General features: G+C 40.6%; 1 protein-coding gene across 2 annotated transcripts in view; it reads left to right on the top strand.

Annotated features, from left to right (window-relative positions):
* Positions 1–7956: 7956 nt before the first annotated feature.
* elmo3 (engulfment and cell motility 3) overlaps positions 7957–26291 on the top strand; it is a 37589-nt gene continuing 19254 nt past the window's right edge. Inside the window, exons 1-6 of one of the 2 annotated variants that reach the window (XM_063000096.1) lie at positions 7957–8042; positions 17425–17534; positions 23373–23413; positions 24361–24433; positions 25418–25468; positions 25591–25760. In XM_063000096.1, the coding sequence (XP_062856166.1) occupies positions 17457–17534; positions 23373–23413; positions 24361–24433; positions 25418–25468; positions 25591–25760 (413 nt within the window). In that variant the 5' untranslated portion in view covers positions 7957–8042; positions 17425–17456. Of the gene's footprint in view, positions 8043–10545; positions 10632–17424; positions 17535–23372; positions 23414–24360; positions 24434–25417; positions 25469–25590; positions 25761–26291 lie in introns of those variants that run through there. The other variant, XM_063000097.1, reaches the window with a different exon arrangement.

Below are 26291 nucleotides of genomic sequence, written 5' to 3'. Positions count from 1 at the left end.
TCTTTGTAAGGTATTAGGACACAATGAGCTTTCAGAACAGCTTCAGTAGCATCTCAGCAAAGAGTCTGAAAGTCTCTAGAACTATTTCAGAGTAATGTCTTAACATGTTGGTCAAAAATCTCCCATAGCTGTTTGGCAAGGTCAAGATGTGGTCAATGTGAAAGCCACAGTATATGATTAAAAAATCAATGTTTAAAAATCAAAATAATAAATAAATAATAATTTTTATATTAATAAGACATTTTCCAGCTGACTAGAATTTTTTAAATATAAAAATTACCTCGTGTTCATTTGCAGTGACCCAAACAATGACATCTACAGCACAACAGAGCTGTCGTGCTCCCTTAGTGTATGAGTCAAGCATTCAGGCCTGCACCATTCTCTTGGTCTTAAAGAATGATTTGTCTGGTTGTGTAATTATTTTCATTTTGTTATCTTGATCCAAAGTCAACTGGACCTGCTCAGGATTTTGATACATATTACAGAGCGTGACTGGACACCTGGAACCATTTCTTCGGGTTTTTACTTTAACTGATCACCTGTCTATAAAGCAACGAAACCTTATCTTGTCTCAAGACAAACATCCTTACCCTCTTTTTCATGTGTTAGATTTTATCTTATAGTCCTTATGCATTTACATGTATGTATGTATGTGTATTTTTGTTTGTCGTCACTAAAATTGGACTGTAGTCATGTTTGATATTAACATGATATTAACCATCTTCTGTTTTCATAGCTTACCACTCCTCTCTGGCCTGAGTTTTTGAAATGACTGCTTCTAGCCGAAGGATATTTTTATGGTTGTAAAAATCACTGGACAGTTTACATTTATTTTCTTACAGGTTAGGTAGACAGATGAACATGGTAGCCACAGACGGAGCTTTTTTAGGCTCTTTTCATTCGCACTTTATAACAGTCTTATCAGGTTTGGTCCACTCCTTTTTTCTAGATGATGATTAAGAGCTCGTTTTAGGTTCAGGGAACTGTTAAAACCTTCACTCTTTGATCTAAATGCCATCTACCGAATACGTTTGTAACAGAGCTGTTAGTAGCCTGCCAGAATGGCTCTATGTGAAAGAAATAAAAGAAAGTTTTGTAACGTGTTCTGATGATTCCGTGCTTCAGAGTTTCACTCTTTTTTTTAACTGAGTGTTTGTAGATTATAGTTCTTTTCACAGGAAGTGACTGCACTACATGAAACTTCACAGCCTATTTTGAAAAAAACCAAAGTGTGAAAAATTATTTATATATATATATATATATATATATATATACTGTATATATATACTGTATATGTATATATACAGTGTATCACAAAAGTGAGTACACCCCTCACATTTCTGCAAATATTTTATTATATCTTTTCATGGGACAACACTATAGACATGAAACTTGGATATAACTTAGAGTAGTCAGTGTACAGCTTGTATAGCAGTGTAGATTTTCTGTCTTCTGAAAATAACTCAACACACAGCCATTAATGTCTAAATAGCTGGCAACATAAGTGAGTACACCCCACAGTGAACATGTCCAAATTGTGCCCAAATGTGTCGTTGTCCCTCCCTGGTGTCATGTGTCAAGGTCCCAGGTGTAAATGGGGAGCAGGGCTGTTAAATTTGGTGTTTTGGGTACAATTCTCTCATACTGGCCACTGGATATTCAACATGGCACCTCATGGCAAAGAACTCTCTGAGGATGTGAGAAATAGAATTGTTGCTCTCCACAAAGATGGCCTGGGCTATAAGAAGATTGCTAACACCCTGAAACTGAGCTACAGCATGGTGGCCAAGGTCATACAGCGGTTTTCCAGGACAGGTTCCACTCGGAACAGGCTTCGCCAGGGTCGACCAAAGAAGTTGAGTCCACGTGTTCGGCGTCATATCCAGAGGTTGGCTTTAAAAAATAGACACATGAGTGCTGCCAGCATTGCTGCAGAGGTTGAAGACGTGGAAGGTCAGCCTGTCAGTGCTCAGACCATACGCCGCACACTGCATCAACTCGGTCTGCATGGTCGTCATCCCAGAAGGAAGCTGACGCACAAGAAAGCCCGCAAACAGTTTGCTGAAGACAAGCAGTCAAAGAACATGGATTACTGGAATGCCCTGTGGTCTGACGAGACCAAGATACACTTTTTTGGCTCAGATGGTGTCCAGCATGTGTGGCGGCGCCCTGGTGAGAAGTACCAAGACAACTGTATCTTGCCTACAGTCAAGCATGGTGGTGGTAGCATCATGGTCTTGGGCTGCATGAGTGTTGCTGGCACTGGGGAGCTGCAGTTCATTGAGGGAAACATGAATTCCAACATGTACTCTGACATTCTGAAACAGAGCATGATCCCCTCCCTTCGATAACTGGGCCTCATGGCAGTTTTCCAACAGGATAACGACCCCAAACACAACCTCCAAGATGACAACTGCCTTGCTGAGGAAGCTGAAGGTAGAGGTGATGGACTAAACCCAATTGAGCACCTGTGGCGCATCCTCAAGTGGAAGGTGGAGGAGTTCAAGGTGTCTAACATCCACCAGCTCCGTGATGTCATCATGGAGGAGTGGAAGAGGATTCCAGTAGCAACCTGTGCAGCTCTGGTGAATTCCATGCCCAGGAGGGTTAAGGCAGTGCTGGATAATAATGGTGGTCACACAAAATATTGACACTTTGGGCACAATTTGGACATGTTCACTGTGGGGTGTACTCACTTATGTTGCCAGCTATTTAGACATTAATGGCTGTGTGTTGAGTTATTTTCAGAAGACAGTAAATCTACACTGCTATACAAGTTGTACACTGACTACTCTAAGTTATATCCAAGTTTCATGTCTATAGTGTTGTCCCATGAAAAGATATAATAAAATATTTGCAGAAATGTGAGGGGTGTACTCACTTTTGTGATACACTGTATATATATATATATATATATATATATATATATATACACACAGTGGGGTCAAAAAGTATTTAGTCAGCCACTGATTGTGCAAGTTCTCCTACTTAGAAAGATGAGAGAGGTCTGTAATTTTCATCATAGGTACACTTCAACTATGAGAGACAAAATGAGAAAAAAAATCCAGGAAATCACATTGTAGGATTTTTAAAGAATTTATTCGTAAATTATGGTGGAAAATAAGTATTTGGTCAATAACAAACAAGCAAGATTTCTGACTCTCACAGACCTGTAACTTATTCTTTAAGAAGCTCTTCTGTCCTCCACTCGTTACCTGTATTAATGGCACCTGTTTGACCTCGTTATCTGTATAAAAGACACCTGTCCACAGCCTCAAACAGTCAGACTCCAAACTCAACCATGGCCAAGACCAAAGAGCTGTCGAAGGACACCAGGAAGAAAATTGTAGACCTGCACCAGGCTGGGAAGAGTAAATCTACAATAGGCAAACAGGTTGGTGTGAATAAATCAACTGTGGGAGCAATTGTAAGAAAATGGAAGACATACAAGACCATTGATAATCTCCCTTGGGGTCAAAATGATCATGAGAACGGTGAGCAAAAATCCCAGAACTACACGGAGGGACCTGATGAATGACCTGCAGAGAGCTGGGACCAAAGTAACAAAGGCTACCATCAGTAACACACTACGCCGAGAGGGACTCAAATCCTGCAGTGCCGGGCGTGTCCCCCTGCTTAAGCCAGTACATGTCCAGGCCCGTCTGATGTTTGCCAGAGAGCATATGGATGATCCAGAAGAGGACTGGGAGAATATCATGTGGTCAGATGAAACCAAAATGGAACTTTTTGGTAAAAACTCAACTCATCGTGTTTGGAGGAAGAAGAAAAACCCAAGAACACCATACCTACTGTGAAGCATGGGGGTGGAAACATCATGCTTTGGGGCTGTTTTTCTGCAAAGGGGACAGGGCGACTGATCCGTGTTAAGGGAAGAATGAACGGGGCCATGTATCGTGAGATTTTAAGCCAAAACCTCCTTCCATCAGTGAGAGCATTGAAGATGGAACGTGGCTGGGTCTTCCAGCATGACAATGATCCCAAACTCACCGCTCAGGCAATGAAGGAGTGGCTCCGTAAAAAGCATTTCAAGGTCCTGGAGTGGCCTAGCCAGTCTCTAGACCTCAACCCCATAGAAAATTTGTGGAGTCCGTGTTGCCCAGCGACAGCCCCAAAACATCACTGCTCTAGAGGAGATCTGCATGGAGGAATTGGCCAAAATACCAGCTACAGTGTGTGCAAACCTGGTGAAGACTTACAGGAAACGTTTGACCTCTGTCATTGCCAACAAAGGTTATGTTACAAAGTATTGAGTTGAACTTTTGTTATTGACCAAATACTTATTTTCCACCATAATTTACAAATAAATTCTTTAAAAATCCTGCAATGTGATTTTTTTTTTTCATTTTGTCTCTCATAGTTGAAGTGTACCTATGATGAAAATTACAGACCTCTCTCATCTTTTTAAGTAGGAGAACTTGCACAATCAGTGGGTGACTAAATACTTTTTGGCCCCACTGTATGTATATATACGTATATATATATATATATATATATACAGGTCCTTCTCAAAAAATTAGCATATTGTGATAAAGTTCATTATTTTCCATAATGTAATGATAAAAATTAAACTTTCATATATTTTAGATTCATTGCACACCAACTGAAATATTTCAGGTCTTTTATTGTTTTAATACTGATGATTTTGGCATACAGCTCATGAAAACCCAAAATTCCTATCTCAAAAAATTAGCATATCATGAAAAGGTTCTCTAAACGAGCTATTAACCTAATCATCTGAATCAACGAATTAACTCTAAACACCTGCAAAAGATTCCTGAGGCTTTTAAAAACTCCCAGCCTGGTTCATTACTCAAAACTGCAATCATGGGTAAGACTGCCGACCTGACTGCTGTCCAGAAGGCCATCATTGACACCCTCAAGCAAGAGGGTAAGACACAGAAAGAAATTTCTGAACGAATAGGCTGTTCCCAGAGTGCTGTATCAAGGCACCTCAGTGCACCTCAGTGCACAACGAGAAGAGGTGACCGGACCCTGAGGAAGATTGTGGAGAAGGGCCGATTCCAGACCTTGGGGGACCTGCGGAAGCAGTGGACTGAGTCTGGAGTAGAAACATCCAGAGCCACCGTGCACAGGCGTGTGCAGGAAATGGGCTACAGGTGCCGCATTCCCCAGGTCAAGCCACTTTTGAACCAGAAACAGCGGCAGAAGCGCCTGACCTGGGCTACAGAGAAGCAGCACTGGACTGTTGCTCAGTGGTCCAAAGTACTGTTTTCGGAAATCAAGGTGCCAGAGTCTGGAGGAAGACTGGGGAGAAGGAAATGCCAAAATGCCTGAAGTCCAGTGTCAAGTACCCACAGTCAGTGATGGTCTGGGGTGCCATGTCAGCTGCTGGTGTTGGTCCACTGTGTTTTATCAAGGGCAGGGTCAATGCAGCTAGCTATCAGGAGATTTTGGAGCACTTCATGCTTCCATCTGCTGAAAAGCTTTATGGAGATGAAGATTTCATTTTTCAGCACGACCTGGCACCTGCTCACAGTGCCAAAACCACTGGTGAATGGTTTACTGACCATGGTATTACTGTGCTCAATTGGCCTGCCAACTCTCCTGACCTGAACCCCATAGAGAATCTGTGGGATATTGTGAAGAGAAAGTTGAGAGACACAAGACCCAACACTCTGGATGAGCTTAAGGCCGCTATCGAAGCATCCTGGGCCTCCATAACACCTCAGCAGTGCCACAGGCTGATTGCCTCCATGCCACGCCGCATTGAAGCAGTCATTTCTGCAAAAGGATTCCCGACCAAGTATTGAGTGCATAACTGAACATAATTATTTGAAGGTTGACTTTTTTTGTATTAAAAACACTTTTCTTTTATTGGTCGGATGAAATATGCTAATTTTTTGAGATAGGAATTTTGGGTTTTCATGAGCTGTATGCCAAAATCATCAGTATTAAAACAATAAAAGACCTGAAATATTTCAGTTGGTGTGCAATGAATCTAAAATATATGAAAGTTTAATTTTTATCATTACATTATGGAAAATAATGAACTTTATTACAATATGCTAATTTTTTGAGAAGGACCTGTATATATATATATATATATATATATATATATATATATATATATTTATTCTTTTTAATTGTTTTTTTACAAAATATTTACACAATGTTTAATATAGAACAGTGAAAACAAAGTAGAACTGTCACCTCACAGCTGTGTTTTATTCCCAGATGGAACGGTCTGGGTCCCTTCTGTGTGGAGTTTGCATGTTCTCACTGTGCCTGTGTGGGTTTTCCTCTGGGAGCTCCGATTTCCTCCCACAGTCTAAAGACATGCAGTCAGGTTTTAAATCATTGTCCTGATCTAATGATGCTCCAGCTTCAGCTCATTAAGAGGTGACCTAACATTGTCCTTAAAAACTTACAAATAAAGAGTACATTTTGCCTTGTTATTAATAAATGAGCCTTTTTGGCAGTGGTAGCTCAGGGGTTAAGGTACTGGACTTGTAATTCTAAGGTTGCCGGTTCAAGCCCCACCATCACTCTTAACCCTTAATATGAATTCAGTAATAATTGTAAGTTGCTTTGGATAAGTGTCTGCCAAATGTCGCATTGACCATTGCAGTGGTTTTCTCCATGCTACACTTCCATAGCTCCTACTTTAGTGTTCTTGTAGACACTTGAAGTTGACTGACTTTTTGACAGTTATAGGCTATGGTTTATGATGCCAACATGCTTTTGGCCAAGAAGCAAATATAAACTATTAAAGTAAAAAGTTCACACACCCAGAATGATCTACTGAGTCAAAAATATTCATATAGCAAACTAGATATTTCATTTGGTGGTCTAAAAAGGTGCCACCCTGATTTCACAATAGCGACTACAATTGCATACAGTTGGTAACTTAAATTGTTCCAGTATGAATGGGGCGGATCTGACTGGACCCTGAACCACAGGCACTGCAAAACGTTTAATGCACAATTTGGTAAGTAAACCGTAAATTTAGAGAAATGTTGTTTGGATATTTTTGAAGACATATAGGTCTGTCCATAGTCATCACCCACAGCCATGCAAACTATACAACTAAAAAAAGCCCCTGCACCAAGATAGAAACCTCTAGAGCTTCACTGAGGTTTGTCGTCTCGCTTTCTGGAGTTTTGTAGCCAGATAAAAAGGAAAGATATGTGTGTTTGTGTATATCTGTGTATATAGAGGTTTGTTTCGGAAGAAAAAAGCCTGTTTCAAGATCTACAAGACATGGGCCACAGTGCACGTGTTTTTATGTGCATTTAAACTTGATTTCAGCTGTATATTAATATCATTGATATGGAATGATTTATACATATTACATTTAACCCCTATGTACCTACGGTTTCATAGACTCTGATTTTAAGAACTTAGTTGTTTTTAAGAAGTTTGTGTTCCTAATACTCTGTATAAACATTTATAGTCACTTTAAGTTTTATTATATTAAATGTATATGTAAGATTACTAATGTTTTGTAATAAAATATCATTAAATCCTAATATTTTGCGTTATAACATTGTATAAAGGCAAACAAAATATGTACAATTTGATTCTTTCAGGTTTTTACTAAAACAGTAAAATGGCTGAGTAATCAAGGCTTCGTCCTAAACCGCACACTCCCGTACTTAATAGTGCGTTAAAATGGGTTTTCATTATTGGTTAACCAATTGTGCCGTACTATATAAGTTAGTACTCTAGTTTGCGGTTTGGGACGGAGCCCGGGGCTTGGCGTCCCTTCCTCTGGACTTCATTCAACCCGGAACTGGGAATGTCGTTAAGGCGGAACAACAAACATGCCCGTACTTTCTAAACAAGCGGACTACACAGAAGTGTGAAATAACGGCGTTTGAGACCTACCTAGTGCACTTTGTTTATAGTTTTGAGGTAATTGAAACTTAGCTTAGTTCTTGTACTCAAACTTGAAAGGAGTGTGTAACACGTACGAAGAGCTTTGCAGGAATGAACTCAGTCGGATAGTTAATATTTTTAGGAGAAAAAGCTCTGATGTGCAAAGATTTTCTTCTCAGCAGGTAGGAAACGAGGTTTCGCTGATCAGAAACGTTTCGGGGAAGTTTATTTGTGATGACTTGGTTTAAGTTTGTGCAGAAGTTTGAGATTTGTTCAACACGCCTCAAAATAACAGTGAGGATCACTGAGGTTTCTGATTTAATCCCACAGATCATAGTTTTTTATATTTGTGTTTCTGGAGCTTGATAACTTATATAAATAACCTATGTTGGCAAGATCTCGCTGAAATGTCCTCTGATTTCTAACATATGTGCGGGTATAGCTTAATAAATAATGTATTTAAACTGCAAAATCAGCGTTTAGTTTAAAATAAAACTTTCTTCCATTGTTTACCAGTTCATTTCATATTGAACTTTTAAAAAGTGTGTGGGATTTACTTTATAAAGTACATTTCCCTAAATGTATCTGCTTTCATTTCCAGTCTTCTTATCAGTAATTACGACCATGTTTGTTTGTTTGTTTGTTTATTAGGATTTTAACGTCATGTTTTACACTGTGGTTACATTCATGACAGAAACGGTAGTTATTCATTACACAAGATTCATCAGTTTACAAGGTTATATATCGAACACAGTCCTGGACAATTTAGTGTCTCCAATTCACCTCACTTGCATGTCTTTGGACTGTGGGAGGAAACCGGAGCACCTAGAGGAAACCCACACAGACACGAGGAGAACATGTAAACTCCACACAGAAAGGACCCGGACCGCCCCACCTGGGGATCGAACCCAGGACCTTCTTGCTGTGAGGCGACAGTGCTACCCACTTAGCCACTGTGCCACCCTACGACCATGTAAAGCTCGCTTGGCTGTGGTTAGTCTATCTGAATCTGATTTATGTCAGACCAGTTTTTGTTTTACATACATACATCCACAAATTTTCTATCAGCATTTGGTGACAGATGTGGATTTTCCTCTGGACTCTGGCAAAGAGAGCACTGTTCTATGTAATCTGGAATGTGTTAAATTACAAAAGTCCTGTTTATATGTGCACAGACAAGTCACCAGCTGTAGTCAATAATAAACATCACTGAAAGGGAATCAGTGGGCCGTGGCACAAAGTTAAAGAACAATATGAAAATTGCACCTGTATATACACTGATCAGGCATAACATTAATTCCACCTCCTTGTTTCTACACTCACTGTCCATTTTATCAGCTCCACTTACCATATAGAAGCACTTTGTAGTTCTACAATTACTGACTGTAGTTCATCTGTTTCTCTGCATGCTTTCTTAGCCCCCTTTCATGCTGTTCTTCAATGGTCAGGACTCTCCCAGGGCCACTACAGAGCAGGTATTATTTAGGTGGTGGATGATTCTCAGCACTGCAGTGACACTGACATGGTGGTGGTGTGTTAGTGTGTGTTGTGCTGGTATGAGTGGATCAGACACAGCAGCGCTGCTGGAGTTTTTAAACACCTCACTGTCACTGCTGGGCTGAGAATAGTCCACCAACCAAAAATAACCAGCCAACAGCGCCCCGTGGGCAGCGTCCTGTGACCACCATCTAAAACGTGGACCAACTAGGTAGGAGTGTCTAATAGAGTGGACAGTGAGTGGACACGGTATTTAAAAACTCCAGCAGCGCTGCTGTGTCTGATCCACTCATACCAGCACAACACACACTAACACACCACCACCATGTCAGTGTCACTGCAGTGCTGAGAATGATTCACCACCTAAATAATACCTGCTCTGTGGGGGTCCTGTGGGGGTCAGTAATTACAGTCAGTAATTGTAGTACTACAAAGTACTTCTATATGGTAAGTGGAGCTGATAAAATGGACAGTTAATGTTATGGCTGATTGGTGTATATATTTTTACTCACAACATTGATAGATTATGTCAGTAAAGATGTAAATTCAGAGTTTAGTTTCTAGTAAATTCTGTCTGCACTGTTTGTTTGTTTATTACACATTCAACAAAAGTTAAATAGAACAGTGTGTGCCTGCACTATGAACTAAATGTATTTTATAAGAAATGTATCTGCTTCCTCTTTTGTTTTGCTAAATGGATTCTGGTTACTGGTTAAAATCACTAATCAAATGTAAAACTCATTTGACTGTTGACTGTGTCACCAAGTAATTGTAATTTCTGCCAAACCTGTTTTTGGATTAATTGTGACCATTCAGACACATCTTCCTTCAACATAAGGTGACGGGTTAGAATTTTCATCCTGCTTCGGCAAAGAGACCATTTTATCCAAAATTACATACAGTTACTCTTTGTTCCTGGGCCCAACATTGGTAACTTGAACCAACAACATTCTGATCACTAGTTCAGTTACTTATTTACAAGAACACCACTGCCACTGCATATTATCTAGCAAGGACTTAGGAGGCCACGTCACAAAGTGAAACGACAATTAAAAACGTACTGTACTACCAAAATGATCAATAATTTATGTTGCTGTGTGTATATATGAACCCATCATTTACATTTACATCGACTTACAATTGTTACTGAATACTGTCTGATCCTGCATTAGATTTTTTGAGGGTTAAGGGCCTTGGTCAAGGGCTCAACAGTGTCATCTTGGCAGTAGTGGCCGATTACTAGTCCAGCACCATTACCACTGCATCTTCAGAAGGTAGGTATGGTAGATACCTGGGAACATGGTTCATGGATCCTAGAAACACGGTTGGTAGATCTTTAGGAATTTAGTTGTTAACTCATCAGGAAAGGGTTGGTAGGTCCTCAAAATAAGGTTTGTAGTGCTTCAGATAGTATTTAAAGCAGGGTTGGTCAAGCTTTAAAAAATAGGGTTGGTTGAGTCTAAGGAACAGAGTTCAGAGTCTTTAAGAGCAAATATGGTAGGTCTTAAAAACACACTTGCAAAAAAGCTTGATAATGTTGGTGAAAAAAGCATCACATCTGAACCAGTAGACATTTAATGTGTTGCTCTTCACACTACTGGAACGACATTTCAGTAGCATTTGCAGCATAACTGCTGGCATTTATTTTTAATTTTGCCCCCAAGAACATTAGAGAGGTTGGGTGCTGTTTTGGGGTGACGAGGCCTGCTCACCATCTGCATTTGCAGAGGTATTTGTAGGGAACCAAATAATGCATTTCCAATGCCTCATACTCCAGTTATGTCTACTTTGCACAGCTTCACCCGATAGTTGTTGTTGTGCATGATAATCTTAGGCTTGTGTATGGCTGCTTATCCATAAAAACCCAAACAATGAAGCTCTGAATGAACAGTTTGCAGCACATTGCATTATAGCATAAGATTTGAGATGTATCAATCCTGGTTCTGGTGAAACCCTGTCCTGCATAAATTAGATATGTTGAAACCTGGACAAGCCAGTGGTAACTTGGTGGTTATGGTGCTGGATTAGTGATCAGAAGGTTGCTGGTTCAAGCTACACCATGGCCAAGTTGCCTCTGAGCGCGGCTTGTAACCCTTAGTTGCTTGCATTGTATTCTTTACAATTGTAAGTTGATCTGCTAAATGCTGCAAATGTAAATAGAAAACATGAAAATATGCTGACCTGAATTGAGAAGCACTAGTGTAATGGACGTTATTGTAAATATCTGTAATTGGGGCATTACAATGACGACCTTTCATTGCGTGGTTGATTGTGAGTGGTCGAACTGGCAGTCTGCATGTCCCATACATAGTTGCACGCGAGTGGACAGACTGAGCTGTTTCGAGTGGGGGTTTCGGAGGGCGAGAGAGACTAGCACATTAGAGAGGGAAGTGTGTATGCATAAAACCACAGTTTCAGCCCACCCTGCTGCCTCTTCCACACGAGATCTGCTTTTACACGACCACATAGTTCTAAATTCTCTCTGTCTCTCTGAGTCTGGCTCTATTTGTCTCGCTCTACGTAGTCGTGGGTGGATGGGTGCATGTCTCAGGGTTCGGAGCATGCAGGGGCACGCTGAGAATGAGGCCTGAGAAATACAAACACATGGCCATGAGCCTCTTCTAGTCCTGAGTTAAGTGTGCAGCTTGAGAGCCAAGCCTCTAAATCTAAGCAGAACGAGGATTGTGCTTTTGGTGGTTTACTTTTTGTAAACTTCCTATTGGTTTGCACAGTATTTCCTATAATTGGTGCACTATGTTGTCAAAAGTATAAGGACACCTGGCCACTGTGTCCAGTGTGTGTTTGGAAATTTGTCCTCTTTAAATCAAATAGTGTTAGTAAGTTCATGTACTGGATTGGAATGCCTTGCTTTGGCTTACAATCGATGTTCCAATTTATCCCAAAGGTCTTTACTGGGGTTGAGTTCAGAGCTCTGTGTTTATAGACTTGGCTTTGTTTATGCTCATGCTAGATGGAGCATTTCCCAAACTGTTGCTAGTAAGCAGGAAGCATATATTTTATTTTATATAATTGAGTTTCTTGTTAGCAGTGGGTGTGACAAACACCTGAAATCAATAAACAGAAGAGACGTTCACATGCTTTTGGCTATATAGTGTATATATGTACGTATATTTTTGGTATGCAGTGTTTTCACACAATGCTTTTAGTGACTAGGCACCACAAATTAACAACATTGGCAACTGCTCAAGTTGTGTCAAGTTGTGTCAAGTTGTGTCAAGTGCTATACCTTTTACAACATTAATGTTAATTAATTTTGGCACATTTTTTAAATTGTCTTTTATTTCTCCAAGGAACAGTGTATATACACAAGATGCCGCATAGGACACACCAAACTGACCCATACACGCCTGCTTAAAAGAGACTAGGCCCCACTTGCCCCCTCTGTAAATCAAGAACTTCTATCAAACAATATTCTCTACTCATGCCAACAAATGAACACCATCAGAACACAATTCTACAGTACAAATAGCTACAAGGAAATCTTCACACCCAAAAAACTGTTTAAATTCTTGGAATCACTTGCAGTTACAAACACCATATAAGTTAGACCCTCACAGTAACACGAACACTCTTAACCCACCACCATGACGTTTACATAATCTATTAGTTAGCCATTGCAGCTGACATGGCGTTAAGAATTAAACAAACAAACAAACTTCTCCAAGGTTGCAAAAGTCCCTCTGATGGGCTAAAATTTGACATTTAAATCAATTCATAAATTGGCTATATAGTGTATATTATACTTTTTGTTCTGTGTTGCACCCTGGTCCTAGAGGATATTCCTTTCAGTATGTACTTGTATATAGCTGAAATGACAATAAAGCCTCTTGACTTTTGACTAAGCCATGCAAGCACATTTGCCTTTGTTTTCTTAAGACTTCAGTTATTTTGACTGTATGGTTTGGGTTCTTTTCTCCAGATTTTGTTTTTTGAAAATAAGAGTAAGTTCTCTAATGTCCCTGCGTCATTTGTGTTTCCTTTGATGTTTAATGTCCCCTTTGTCCCTCAATGTGAGTCTGGTGTCCTTTAGATCATAAGCACGGCCTTTCTTGCAGCTACCATGCCTAATTATCGTTTTCTCTGTGTAACTGTTGTTCCTGCTGCATTTAGGTCATCCTGCCACTCTTTTGCCACTCAATTGTCTGCTGGCTTGTACTGACAGGACATTTAAGGTAATTGCCGTGGCTCTGTAGCTTTCTCTATTTAAATGGTAAAGAAGTGAATCCCTGAGAAAATACGGAACCTTCCTAATCTTCACCATGATTGTGTTTAAAATAAGGGATCAACAGAAGTACTGAAGCAGAATTTAGCTTGCAGGTACTGGCTGTGTGACTTTCAATTGAGTAGCTTGTTTAAATATTACCATCTTGAAATGTCTGCTAGCTACTTTAACTCTCAGGTGGCTCAGCAGTCTACTATGCTAGGGTTTGAATCTCAACACTGCAGTCTCCAGTTTGAGCTTGAAAATGGTTTTGATGTGGTTTCACTTAATTGACGATACAACAGTGACTCTTGCTGTCTGGTTGAGAGGTCATCACTAGCGAAGGGTGATAACTGGAGTATAGTGCATTCATGCTATTGTGCACTTTTATGGTCAGTTACAAATTAAGTACTAGTATAATTGTCAGTTTTCTTGACATTTTAATGCTTAAATTGGATCTTAAGGTCTCTGGTTCAAGCCCAACTACTGCCAGGTTGCCACTGTTGGACTCTTAAGCCCTGAACCCTCAGTGGCTTGAATCATGTACAGTTACAATTGGATACAAGTGTCCATTAACATCAATGTTCTGATAGACTTTTTGTAAATGTAGATAGTTGGTCCCAACACTAAGGACCTTTGCTTTGACATGGCAGTCTTGCATGTGAGACCGGTTACAGCTGTTGAAGTTTTTTACGCTGAGGTTGATTAGAATCAGGCAGAGGAGGTCACTGAACCCTCATCACATTTCCTTGTCTAGAACACAGAGGCCGAGCTTCGGTGCTAGATGTGTTACTCAGTCACTCCTGCACATATGGAAGCACTTGAGCTTGTTAAACAATTCGACAGAAGCTTCTGGTAATAAAAGCAGAGTGTGTTGGCGAGAAAGAGAACCTTTATAGCAGATATACTGTCAGCGATACGTGCTTCCCATATTCACATATGAACTGTTTCAAATGAACTGTGCTCACAAGTTCTGCTTTAAAAGAGGAAGATGCATTGTGAAAAATAGTAGTGCATTTATAATGCAGCCTTCCTATCTCTGTACTGCTATTACGGGTTCGGGTGATATGACCTACTGATATCTGGAGGTTATTTCAACTAGTAAGGGTGGCAGGTGGTAGTGTGTGTGCCATACAGCAGCAACATGGGACCCGAGTTTAAACCTCTCCTATTGTTGTTGTCTTTACAGAGTTTTCTTTGTGGTAAATTGGTTTTCTATTATTTTCCAAAACCATGTAGACTGCCGTTTGACTGCTCTAACTGATCCCTAATGTATTTTTTGGCTCCGCCCACAAACAGTTTTTACAGCGTCTAGAACTTTATAGGACTTTTTTGCTAGCTTAGTAGTTACATTGGATTTTTCGGAGATTCTCCACCGTCAACATAAAAATGAGCCGACTTTATATTCCAGATGTTTTTAAGTACAGACATTAAATAAATAATTAAATGAATAAAAAGTACTTAAAATATTAATATTAGTGGGACATTCCGCTAGCACACCAGCGCCGAGATTCTGAACTCCTCAGTTTGAAACTTGGCGTTGCCACCGGTTGGCGCCATCTAGCGGGCATAATTGACACGTTTCTGCTAGGGTGGGATGATCGGACTATGTGGGTGGGGTCTTCAAACGTTGTGTAAGGACCCTGATTGGCAGATAGAGAGTCACCTGTGCAGAGCGCATAGGTGAAAAAGCATTCTGCAAAGGGCTGCTCGCGGGTCGGAGGAGGCGTGAGCAGCAAAATACCCACCTCAACTAAAATCAGGGATCCCCCAGCAGTGGAAGACAAATTGGCTATACTAAATTGGGAGAATGGGAGAAAATGCATAAATAAAATAGGGAATATATATAAATATATATATTTTAAAACTAGATTATTTCCAACAAAGATGTACACATTTAGAGTGTATAAAACTCTAAAATTGCAAAAGTCTGTTAAGATATAACATCAAAACTTGAAAAGAAAAACATCGCATCCTAGCTAGCTAGTATTGTTTCATTTTGTTTGGTTTCTCTATGAAGTAACTAGCTAGAAAACATGTTGCTAGCATGTTTACGTTAGCTTGCTGGCATTTTTTATTTTGTTTTTGCATCCTCCCGATTTTCTGCTAAATTAGTCGTGTCCGATTGTAACTTCTTTCACTGCTGCAAAACCCCACCCTGACCAACAAGAATTGCAGATCATCACCTGCCCCTCCCTTCCCCGTGCACAGTCGCTGACCTTCTCAGCTGACCGTCTTTTCCCTGCCAGATACGGAGTCTCACAGAAAACAGAATGGCGTAGAGATAGCCATGAACTATCATCTGTCATTGTAAATCAATTTCTCATGCATGCGCCTTGACCGGCCAGCAGAGGCAGCAACTGCAGCAATGAGCAACCCATTTGACAATCTAGCACCCTAATTGGTGCACAGCCTGGCTGGTTGATAGCACAGCTTGACAGTGGTGGATGCTCAGGTGGCGCAGAGGTAAAACACACTAGCACACCAGAGCTGGGATTTCGAACACATCGTTTCGAATCTCGGTTCTGCCATCCGGCTTGCCTGGCAGCTACATGAACAACGATTGGCTGTTGTTCACACAGGGTGGGAAGTCGGACCAGGGCTCCTCATAACTGATGCAATGACGGCCTCTGCTGGCTGATTAATGGTGCCTGCACAAAGTCGAGGAATATGGCGTTGACCAGGGTCATTGACATTTTGACATTTTCAGCATTTAGCAGACGCTTTTATCCAAAGCGACTTACACAATGAGCGGAACACGATGAGCAATTGAGGGTTAAGGGCCTTGCTCAGGGACCCAACAGTGGCAACTTGGTGGTGGCGGGGCTTGAACCAGCAACCTTCTGTTTACTAGTCCAGTACCTTAACCACTGAGCTATCACTGGCCCACAGGGTCAATATGAACTCGCCTTGTGCAGGTGAAAAGATGCAGTCGATACTGCACATGTGTCGGAGGGGGCGTGTGTCGGAGTTGCGGTGCTCCACAGTCAGCAGTGGAGGGTTTTATCGGTAGAGGTGAAGCGTGACACAATCAGGATAATTGAATATGACTAGATTAGGGGAGAAAATTGGGGAAAAAAAAAACAAAAAAAAAAAACTTGACAGTGGTGGGTTTACGCATTAGAACGCTGTGCCGCCTGAGCGACCAGGTTGCTACAATTTTAAAGACCTTGCATTGGGACTTCAGCTATCAATTCTTTTTTCTTTTTCTTTAAAAATATTTTCTTTATGCATTTTCTCCCCTTTTTATCCCTTTTTTGCATGTCCAATTGCACGATTGCGTCATGCTTCCTCTCCACCAATGCCGATCCCTGCTCTGATTGAGGAGAACGAAGCTAACCCATGCCCCCTCCGACACGTGGGCAGCGTGCCGCATGCATTTTATCACCTGCACTTTGACGAGTGCAGTGCAGCTCAGCGTTGTGTACGTAGAGACACACCCTGAGAGCACTCTTTTCTCATCTCTGTGCAGGCGCCATCAATCAGCCAGCAGAGGACGTAATTGCACCAGTCATGGGAGAGAGACCCCATCCGGCTTAGTCCCGCCCATATCTGAACAGCAGGTCAATCGTTGTTCATGTGGCCGCTCAGCCTTAGCCGGTAGGCAGAGCTGAGATTCGATACGATGTATTCAAGATCCCAACTCTGGTTCCAGCTTGTGTTTTTACCGCTGTGCCACCTGAGCGGCCTCAATTATTTTCTTAAGGACAAACTAGCTAGCTTGCTTTCTTTTGCTATAAACATTTACAGCTACATTTATAGCCAGTATTATTGTGGAGTGTTAATAACGACGAGTTTGACTGGTTTGCTATGTAACACTTTCTGTCTGTTTGCATCTTTTCCAGCGTTTTAGGGGGACAGGCATCCACTTACCAAAATGCCACAGCAAAAGGATATAGTGAAGATCGCCATTCAGATGCCAGGGGCGTACCCGCAGCTCATTCAGCTGGACCAAGTAAGCTCCTCCATCTTACACTCAGCGTGTGTGTGTGACTGATTCGATGTCAAATCTTATAAAACAGATGCAAGATGTTGGAATATTTTTTCTCTTACATGAAAAATACTAGTATATAGTCTGTTTTAAATCATTTTAGTTCTGGAATTTTCCTGCCTGCCGGGCGATTTAGGTCGGTTTTGTCTGTCTCTGCTCTCACATGTTTGGAATGGGGAAGTAAAGAGATAGAATTCATTAAATTGAGTACAGACAGGCTGAAACAGATTTCTGAACAGCATTCACTGGGTGTGTTTTATTAATGCCCTGCTGAGCTGAAAAGAAATGCATGTGTACATTTACAGGCAAAGGTTTACATACACTTATAAGCAATGTTTTGCGGCATGGTGGCTCGGTGGGTAGTACTATCGCCTCACAGCTGGAAGGTCCTGGGTTCGATTTCCAGGTGCCGTGGTCCAGGTCCTTTCAATGTGGAGTTTGCGTGTTCTCCCCGTGTCTGTGTGGGTTTTCTCCGGGAGCTCTGGTTTCCTCCAACAGTCCAAAGACATCCAAGTGTGGTGAATTGGAGATACTAAATTGTCCATGACTGTGTTTGACATTAAAAGACTTGAACTGATGAATCTTTTGTAACCACTAACCTGTCCATTACATGAATGTAACCTAAGAGTGTAAAACATGATGTTAATGTCCTAATAAATAAATAAATAAATATGAGCAATTGTGTATAGTGCTGGCCAATTTAATAGGTACACCTAATTCGTATGTACACTCACTGGCCTTTTTATGAGCTACACATACCTTTATCTTGTCTGTACAGTCATTGGCCATTTTTTGAGCTACCACATTAATGCACTTTGTGTGTATACAACAACTAACTTTTACCCACACCTGGGCATTGTATGGCCCCCGGGGCACATCCGGCCCTTTTGCTTTCCCTGACCGGCCTGCATGAGGTCAGTGGTGTTTAGAAATCAGACATAAAAATGTGTACATCATACATGCAATACAATAGCATTGTTTTTATTTTGAAGGGACTGTTATTTTTTCAATTTACCTAGGTTTTAATTTATGTTTGTGCGTGTGTGCAAGTATTTATTATGTGTTTAGTTTGTGACCAGACAGCTGTGTTGAAGGATTACAGTTTGTATTGCCATCACCAGACTAAACAGAGAACTGTAAGAACTTGAATGATGTAGAGTGGTCATATCCGAAGCTTTGATGGCTAAACTTCAAAAGCAACAAGGACTTATTTTATAAACCTGAACTATTATTCAGGTCAGTGTACAAGTGTATGAGGTGTAAGAGTGATGACCTCACTGTTAATGCTGGGAGGAGAATTACCAGAAGGAAGTTGCTCTAGTTTCTGGGTATGTGTTTCTAATAAATAGCTTAGTATGCCTCTGCAGATACTCTCTTGCTCTAAAATCATCACCTTAAGGCTTGACAAAAGACTGAAGGACAAAGCAAGTCTCCTTAAGATTTAACTCTTGGATGAAGTAAAGTTGGACACACACCCTTATTTCTCTTAACTCTTAACTGTGCTTAGTGCAGACAACACCTTCCGGCTGCATGTAAAATAAATGCTGTGTATTTAACAAGCGAATGATATGAATAACCTGACACAATAATTACGCCACCTGGCTTGTACTTTACTGGCCCAGAGAGCCATGTTTTTCCTGAAGTATGTTAAGTCAGTAACATTAGTATTTTTATGCATAGCTGGTAGTATGGGCTGGTAAAATATAAAAAATAAATAAAGCTTTACAGCTGTATGAAGCAGAAGCTGAAAGCTAAACATGTTTCCCTCTTTAACAGGTTTACAGTGAGCAGTGGTGCAGGAACGGTGTGTTAGTAGTTGCATACCTGATGCATTCTGGTCTCTCCTTGAACTAGAGATCAAACGTTTTTTGTCCTACACTTTACTTGAAAGCCACATGAACAGAAATCAGACACCTTATAATTACCCATGATTTGAAGTACTTCATTAACAACTTTAGTTTTGACTAAAAGCCCTGGTTCATTTACCATCCTGGTCAGGTTTGCAAAGGGTCCGGCTTCCCAGAAACCCTAGGCTCGAGGCAGAAATACATTCCAGATAGGGCACCAATCCATCTTGGGGCTTTGGCCATCCTTTCTCAGGCATAGCTGATCATGTCTGTGTAGCGTAATAGACCGTTGTGCCTGAGTGCCGACTCAGCGTTTGCCTGGCTAAAGATTGTTGCTCCTTACATGGATAAAAAACCTTCTGGAGGTCGGCTGAAACAAAGATTGACTTATTTGTCTAAGGCCTAATAGAAGGCCCCAAGTACACCAAGGAAAGACAACAAGTACACATGCCTGAAACCATAAAAGAAACTCTTACACAAGACAACACAAGAACAGTTTTAACCTACCTTGCAGCCATAAAAATGAAAAAATAAAATGGCCCAAGATATAAAGAAAAGATAAAATAAACAGACAGAAACTTAATACCTATTTTGCCATTAAATGACACATATGTGTTAAACATGGCATTAAAACTAGAGATGGGACGATCGATCGGCTACGAATCGGTATCGGCCGATTTTTAATCAAAATATGCTATCGGCGATCGGCGATATTTCCTAAAAGTAGCCGATCCGATCGTGTGATATATAAAGACCATGTTAAGTTAACAGCTCAGTGGATTGATCCAGACTTTGAGCTACGAAGCACCAACCATCACATCACCATTCATCAACAATCGTACAGAAACCATCGTGAAAGCTCTTACGATGTAATTTTGCTGATTGTAATATTTACTTTAAAAAGATAATTCAACCCGGTCACATCTGAGTCGATTCTATCAGCACGTTATATAAACTCCTGGTTCACTTTGGTAAATCGTAAGGGGTTCTTACTTGTGATGTAGATGAGAACAGAAGACGTTACAGAGCCAATCCGAGGCAAAAGTTTATTCATTACCAAATTCGTTAGTTCAGGATCATCTGCTGAACTTTTAGAAAACTTTTAGCTCCTTAGACGGAACGAGTCTGACTCGGTTACAGATCTGTGGTAATAGCAGTTTAATTAAGCTTTTTAATTAAGCTTTTTAATGTAAGAGAGTCACACAAAATGTTCTGTAGTAGCTGGTGTTTATTTAAAACCACGACATTTAATTAATAACAGTAAACACGGAGAGATAACTGAGAAGAGAAACTTACGCTTCACATAAAAACGAATCAACTCATGAATCAATGAATCACTTATAGCGATACTGTGAACAAAGCGTCTCTTCCAAAGGCACAAACACACACACACACACACACGCACGCGCGCGCGCTGCTCCGGTTTATCTTTACTGTGAGGCTCTTTTTAAGTTTATTTACTGCTAAACCCCCCCCCCCCCCCCCCGATCGGAATCGGCTATCGGCCGATGTCCCTGAAAGGAGATCGGAGATCGGAATCGGTGCCAAAAAACCCCGATCAGTCCATCTCTAATTAAAACCCAAATAAATTTGTCTACGGTGACATAATTTTCCTCCCAATCTAGTCGTACCCAATTACCCAATTGCATTACGCTTCCTCTCTACTGGAGACTAACAATTAAACACATACTGATAGACTGCAAAACACTAAACTCAGAAAGACTGAGGTTTTTTAATGAAAACGAGACACGAAATGTGCTTAAATGTACAGCACCAGGGAAAATTATTAATTTTTTAACATATTTTAATCTAAAACATCTTTTATAATTTGTTTTAAATGACACAAAGTGAAGAAGCAACTTGAGTACTGCCGTATAAATGACCCCAGCGTGTCATTATGTACGGCGCTAAAACTAATCAATAAATCAATCATTCCTCTCTACTGACGTTGAACCGTACTCTGACTGAGGAGAGCCGGGACTAAACCACACCCCCTCTGACACATGTGCAGTAGCTGACTGCATCTTTTCACTTGCATGAGGCGAGTTTATATGTGGATCAGCTTTGTGTACAGGGGCCACACCCTGATCCCATTATTCCCTGTCTGTGTGCAGGTGCCATCAATCAGCCAGCAGAGGTTGTAATTGCATCAGAAATCCCCTCCTGCACCCTGCCCTTGAACAACAGCCAATCGTTGTTCCTGTAGTTGCCCAGCCTGCTGTGTGGCAGAGCTTAGATTCAAACCAACGAGATGTCAGCTCTGGTGTGCTAGCGTGTTTTACCGCTGTGCCACTTCAGTGCCCCACGGTGACGCCTTTTTTAAAGAAGAAAGATAAAGCATTCGAACCCAACAACGCTGTACCTTCTGTCAAGCTTGGTTATGATGGCATTATGCTGTAGGGCTGCTTTGCTGTGAGTGGAACTGGTGCATTACAGAAATTGGGACTTTTTTTGAAGCCATGCCTGCAGAATCGGGACTGGCAGTACAGTGTTCAGTAGCCGACTGCATCTTTTCACTTGCATGAGGCGAGTTTATATGTGGATCAGCTTTGTGTACAGGGGGCCACACTTGTAGGTAGAGGCCATGCCTGCTGTACTGGGACTGACAGTGGTACCAAGATTTAATAGTGATAACAATGCATCTACATTTTTTTAAAAGACTAATGACATTTTGATTGTGGAAGTTCCACAGCTCTCCTTGTCCACAGCAGAAAAAAATGCTAATATATTTTATGGCTAAAGAGTGCTGTAAGCCATAATCTTTGTGATTGGTCCTTCGAGAACCCTGTGTGATTGTTCTGGCTTTCCTGTAGCTGAGTGTCTGTCTCGGGTAATGGTTTTGTGGTTGTGGTCAGTGCTTTGTTTCTTCTCCCCTGAAACCTTGAGGTGAATGGCTGTTCTGCTTGAGTGACAGAGTGGCCAGTGCCTCTGCTGGGTTCACCGGCCCGTCCGCCACAAATTACAGTTCGCTGATCGGTCTACCACTCGACACCAGAAACTGTAACTGGTTTACCACACCGGCCACCACTAATTGCTGCGTTTCCTCTGGGCAGTAAGAAAAACCTGTGTGCTATATTTATTATTCTGGAGAATTTTAGGATATGAGAAGGCTGAGAAGGCTTGGGCTTCACATTTAGGATTTTCCTCCTCACAATTTTCCTTCTAATCTAGTCATGTCCAACTACGTGATTGCGTTTCGCTTCCTCCGACATGTGTGCAGTAGGCGACAGAGAGTCATGCACTCATCTCCATTATCCCTCGTCCCTGATGCAGGCACCATCGATCAGCCAGCAGAGGTCTTAATTCCATAAATTATGGGCCAGCTGTAGCCTAGTGGTTAAGGTACTGGACCAGTGATCAGAGGGTTGCTGCTGTCAGGTTGCTAGGTTGCTGCTGTCAGGCCCTTGAGAAAGGTCCTTAGCCTTCAATTGCTCAGACTGTATAATGTCATAGCACTGTAAGTCGCTTTGGATAAAGGCGTCTGGTAAATGTTGAAAATGTAAATGTAAATTATGAGGAATCCCGCCTGGCATCTAACCCTGACGGACAAGCAAATCATTGTCTGTGTAGGCGCCCAGCCTGCTGGTAGCAGAGCAGTAGATGTCAGCTCTGGTGTGCTAGCGAGTGCTCCATCTGTCTAGCTTACTTTTGAAGTAAGCTTGAGCCCAGTCAGCAGCATTTCTGGACATAGTTGACATACTGACTCTGCTGTGCGTAGTACTTAGTGTTTGTTGATGCAGAGATTAACCTCATTTATTGACGATGGTTTGTTGAAGTATTCCCAGGCACCTGTTGATGTGATGATCTAAGCATGTTGCTTTACATGTTGTGCCATCTAAGTGATTGTAGGTCATTTAATGATTAACTTATGATTTAAGAAACTATTGTCTTCATCATCATCTGAAAATAAATGTTGTTTCTGACAGGCATATTCTATGTTCTTTTTTTATTTTAGAAACAGCCCCTTACTGCTGTCATCAAAGAAGTTTGTGAAAAGTAAGTGTGTGTGTGTGTGTGTGTGTGTGTGTGTGTGTGTGTGTGTGTGTGTGTGTGTGTGTGTTTGGCTGAGAGAGGGGACAAACACTATGTTGTCAAATGTATGTGGACACCCCACTTATTTACTGAGTTTTGGTTTTGGGCACCTATTGCTGAAAGGCATATAAACATTATTTGGTTTCCAGCTTTTTTACAACTCATTGCTATTGAAGATGTTGGAATGTGATTGGGAGCCATGCCTGTCATTAAAACAAACAAATTCCCACAGACACATTCCAAAATCCCTAGAAGAGTGGAGGCTTTTTGAGCTGCAAAGGAGGGTCCAGTTTAATGCCTGTGGTTTGGGGTTTGATATCCAGATGCTTTTGATCACATAGTGTCATGTTTACAACAGAGGAATAATTAAGGATTGCTAGTTGTTTTAACATCTAATTCCATTGTTTTTATTTAAGTTTTTTTTTTTCTGCAAACACTTTATTAATAATGCGTCAAACTAAGTAAAATGTTTTTAATGTACTAAAAAAAAAAAGTAAAAAAGTATTTGCTTTTGTGATTTCATACCAGTTATACAAATTATTATTACCTTTAATTAGACTAGACACTCCAGGCATGATTATGCTGTGTTTTATTGAAACAAAATATAATGTTTCTAGCAATTTAGAGTACATAAAAGCTCTTAACAAGCAACACATCATTCAGCATAAAAAACAGTTAATGGATTTGAAGTTATTATTGATATTTGCACACTCTACAGAAGTTAAAGTTTCACATTTAGGATAAATTACTTATTGTAAAAATTTGATTAAATTTTTTACTGGTATCAGATCTGTTTATACATGTAAATGCAGCCTTTTTTTTTACACATATTTAAATGCTTATTAAAAGTGTATATTATAATTACAGATATTATTTCTGTTGAATAAATGTGGTTTGTGCTCTTTTAAAAGGTGGAATCTTCAGTGCCCAGAAAACCATGCTTTTCAGTATGCAGACGGAGGCCACACCTACATCACTGAGTCTGTAAGTCATTTCTCGAAGATGGTTTAATTAGCACCTTTGAGGCTGATACAAAGTCTTAAAAATATCAAATAGTGCAACTGTCAGAGTATATACTGCATGCATATGCATATGGTTTTAAGAAAAGACTCAGGATATTGCCTCAGTAAGTGGTACAATATTGAGGTCATTAGCATTTAGCAAACATTAAAAATAGAAATAATTACAGTCATGATTAGTCAGTTACCAAATCTCTATCCAGGGTGGGGTAGCAACACATATATACCAGACATTGTTTAAACTGGTTTCTAAACAACCAGACCAACTGTTGCAGCAAATTGCATAGTAGTGCATTGTCACAGTTTGTGGTCAAACAAGTAATAATTTACTCAGGGTTTACGACATGAGGTGTGGGATTATTGTGATTAAACTCTCTGGCTCAAGCACATGGTTTCAAACACACATACCAGCCATAAACCAGCCATGTTGAAAATAGTTCAGTTGTTATAGAAGGAATAAATTACCCCTGTGATGCTATATTTATCACTTCTGCTTTTTCAGATCTATATGTACTTGTGTGTTGATTGTTTTCCACCACAGAATAATCACTTAATTTAACACTGATTTTTCTTTTGGTTGTTTGCATATTTTTATGGTCCACATACTGCTTTGGGTTTGGAGTTGATCGTTCCTGACACAGCCCCTTTTTTATCCTGGCTTAGGATATGTACTAAGAGCACACTGACAAATGCACTCCCCAATGGCCAGGCCTTTTTGGCTGTACCCTCTTAGACATTAGCCAATTATGTCTGTGAAGATGCCGACCAGCCAATTGCAACACTGAGATTCAAACCCTGGATCTCGGTGATAGTGGGCTAGAGTGCGACATGCCCCAATTTTAATTCTTTTGTTTAGTTTTAATACTGTAAGCAGGTCTACATGTACATGTTTTTCTTAGCTGTATTACTTAAGCACTGGTGTGACTCGGTGTTTTGTAAATTTGTGTAGAATCGATTGGACATTAAGAACGGCAGCATCCTTTGGCTGACCAAATCTCCGGTGAGTGACTTTCTCCTTTCCATATTCACACAGTCACACAAGTTGTTGATATCTAATCAGTATTCTAAGTTTTGCGGTGTCTGATGTATTTATACTGATACAACACTGGTGGTGTGTTGCAGGGCCTCTGTGCGGAGGACCTGTTCAGGGGCATCCAGAGCTTGGATTCGGATATACGCTGCAAAGCACTGAAACAGCTGGCTGCCGTCTCCAAGGATGTTACCTTTGCTCAGGAGTTCATCAGTAGAGACGGACACTCCATGCTTGTCCAGATAGTAGAAGATGACCAGGAGTGCGTATCTAGTTCCTAAAACTCCCCTAATATCATTTAAAGTCTTCTGTTTTACCCCTGTAAAAGCTAGTGAAATGCTAATAGCATAACCTTGTCCAAAACTATCATGTAAAATGAAGCCACCAATCAAAATGATTCAAACAGGTAATGGAAAGAAAAAAGATCAGTTAGTGCTTCCATCAAGCATCAGAATATTCACTACAGTATTTACAAGTGGCTGCTTTTTGTATCAAGTGTTCAGAAGGTTTATATGCTGACTCACTTTTATAAGGTACACCATGCCAATGCTGGGAATGAAGCTGTTTGCCCTCAGAACATCATCAATTCTTTGTCATCATTCTTTGTGTGTTCCTAAGAAGTTGGAAGCATTTGTTTGAGATGTTGGTACATGCCAGCGTAATTGCTGCAGATTTGTTAGCGGCACAGAAAATCTGCTGCTCCACTAAACCCAACGTTCTCAGTTGAAAAAGTAAAAAGCCATAAAAGTGCACTGAAATATTCATATTAATGCAACTAGCTTTAGACTTGTTC

The sequence above is a fragment of the Trichomycterus rosablanca genome, chromosome 8 (genome assembly GCF_030014385.1).
Source record: "Trichomycterus rosablanca isolate fTriRos1 chromosome 8, fTriRos1.hap1, whole genome shotgun sequence".
Taxonomy (NCBI): Eukaryota; Metazoa; Chordata; class Actinopteri; order Siluriformes; family Trichomycteridae; genus Trichomycterus; species Trichomycterus rosablanca.
Note: the sequence above shows the minus strand (reverse complement) of the source record. Positions and strands in the feature narration are given on the sequence as shown.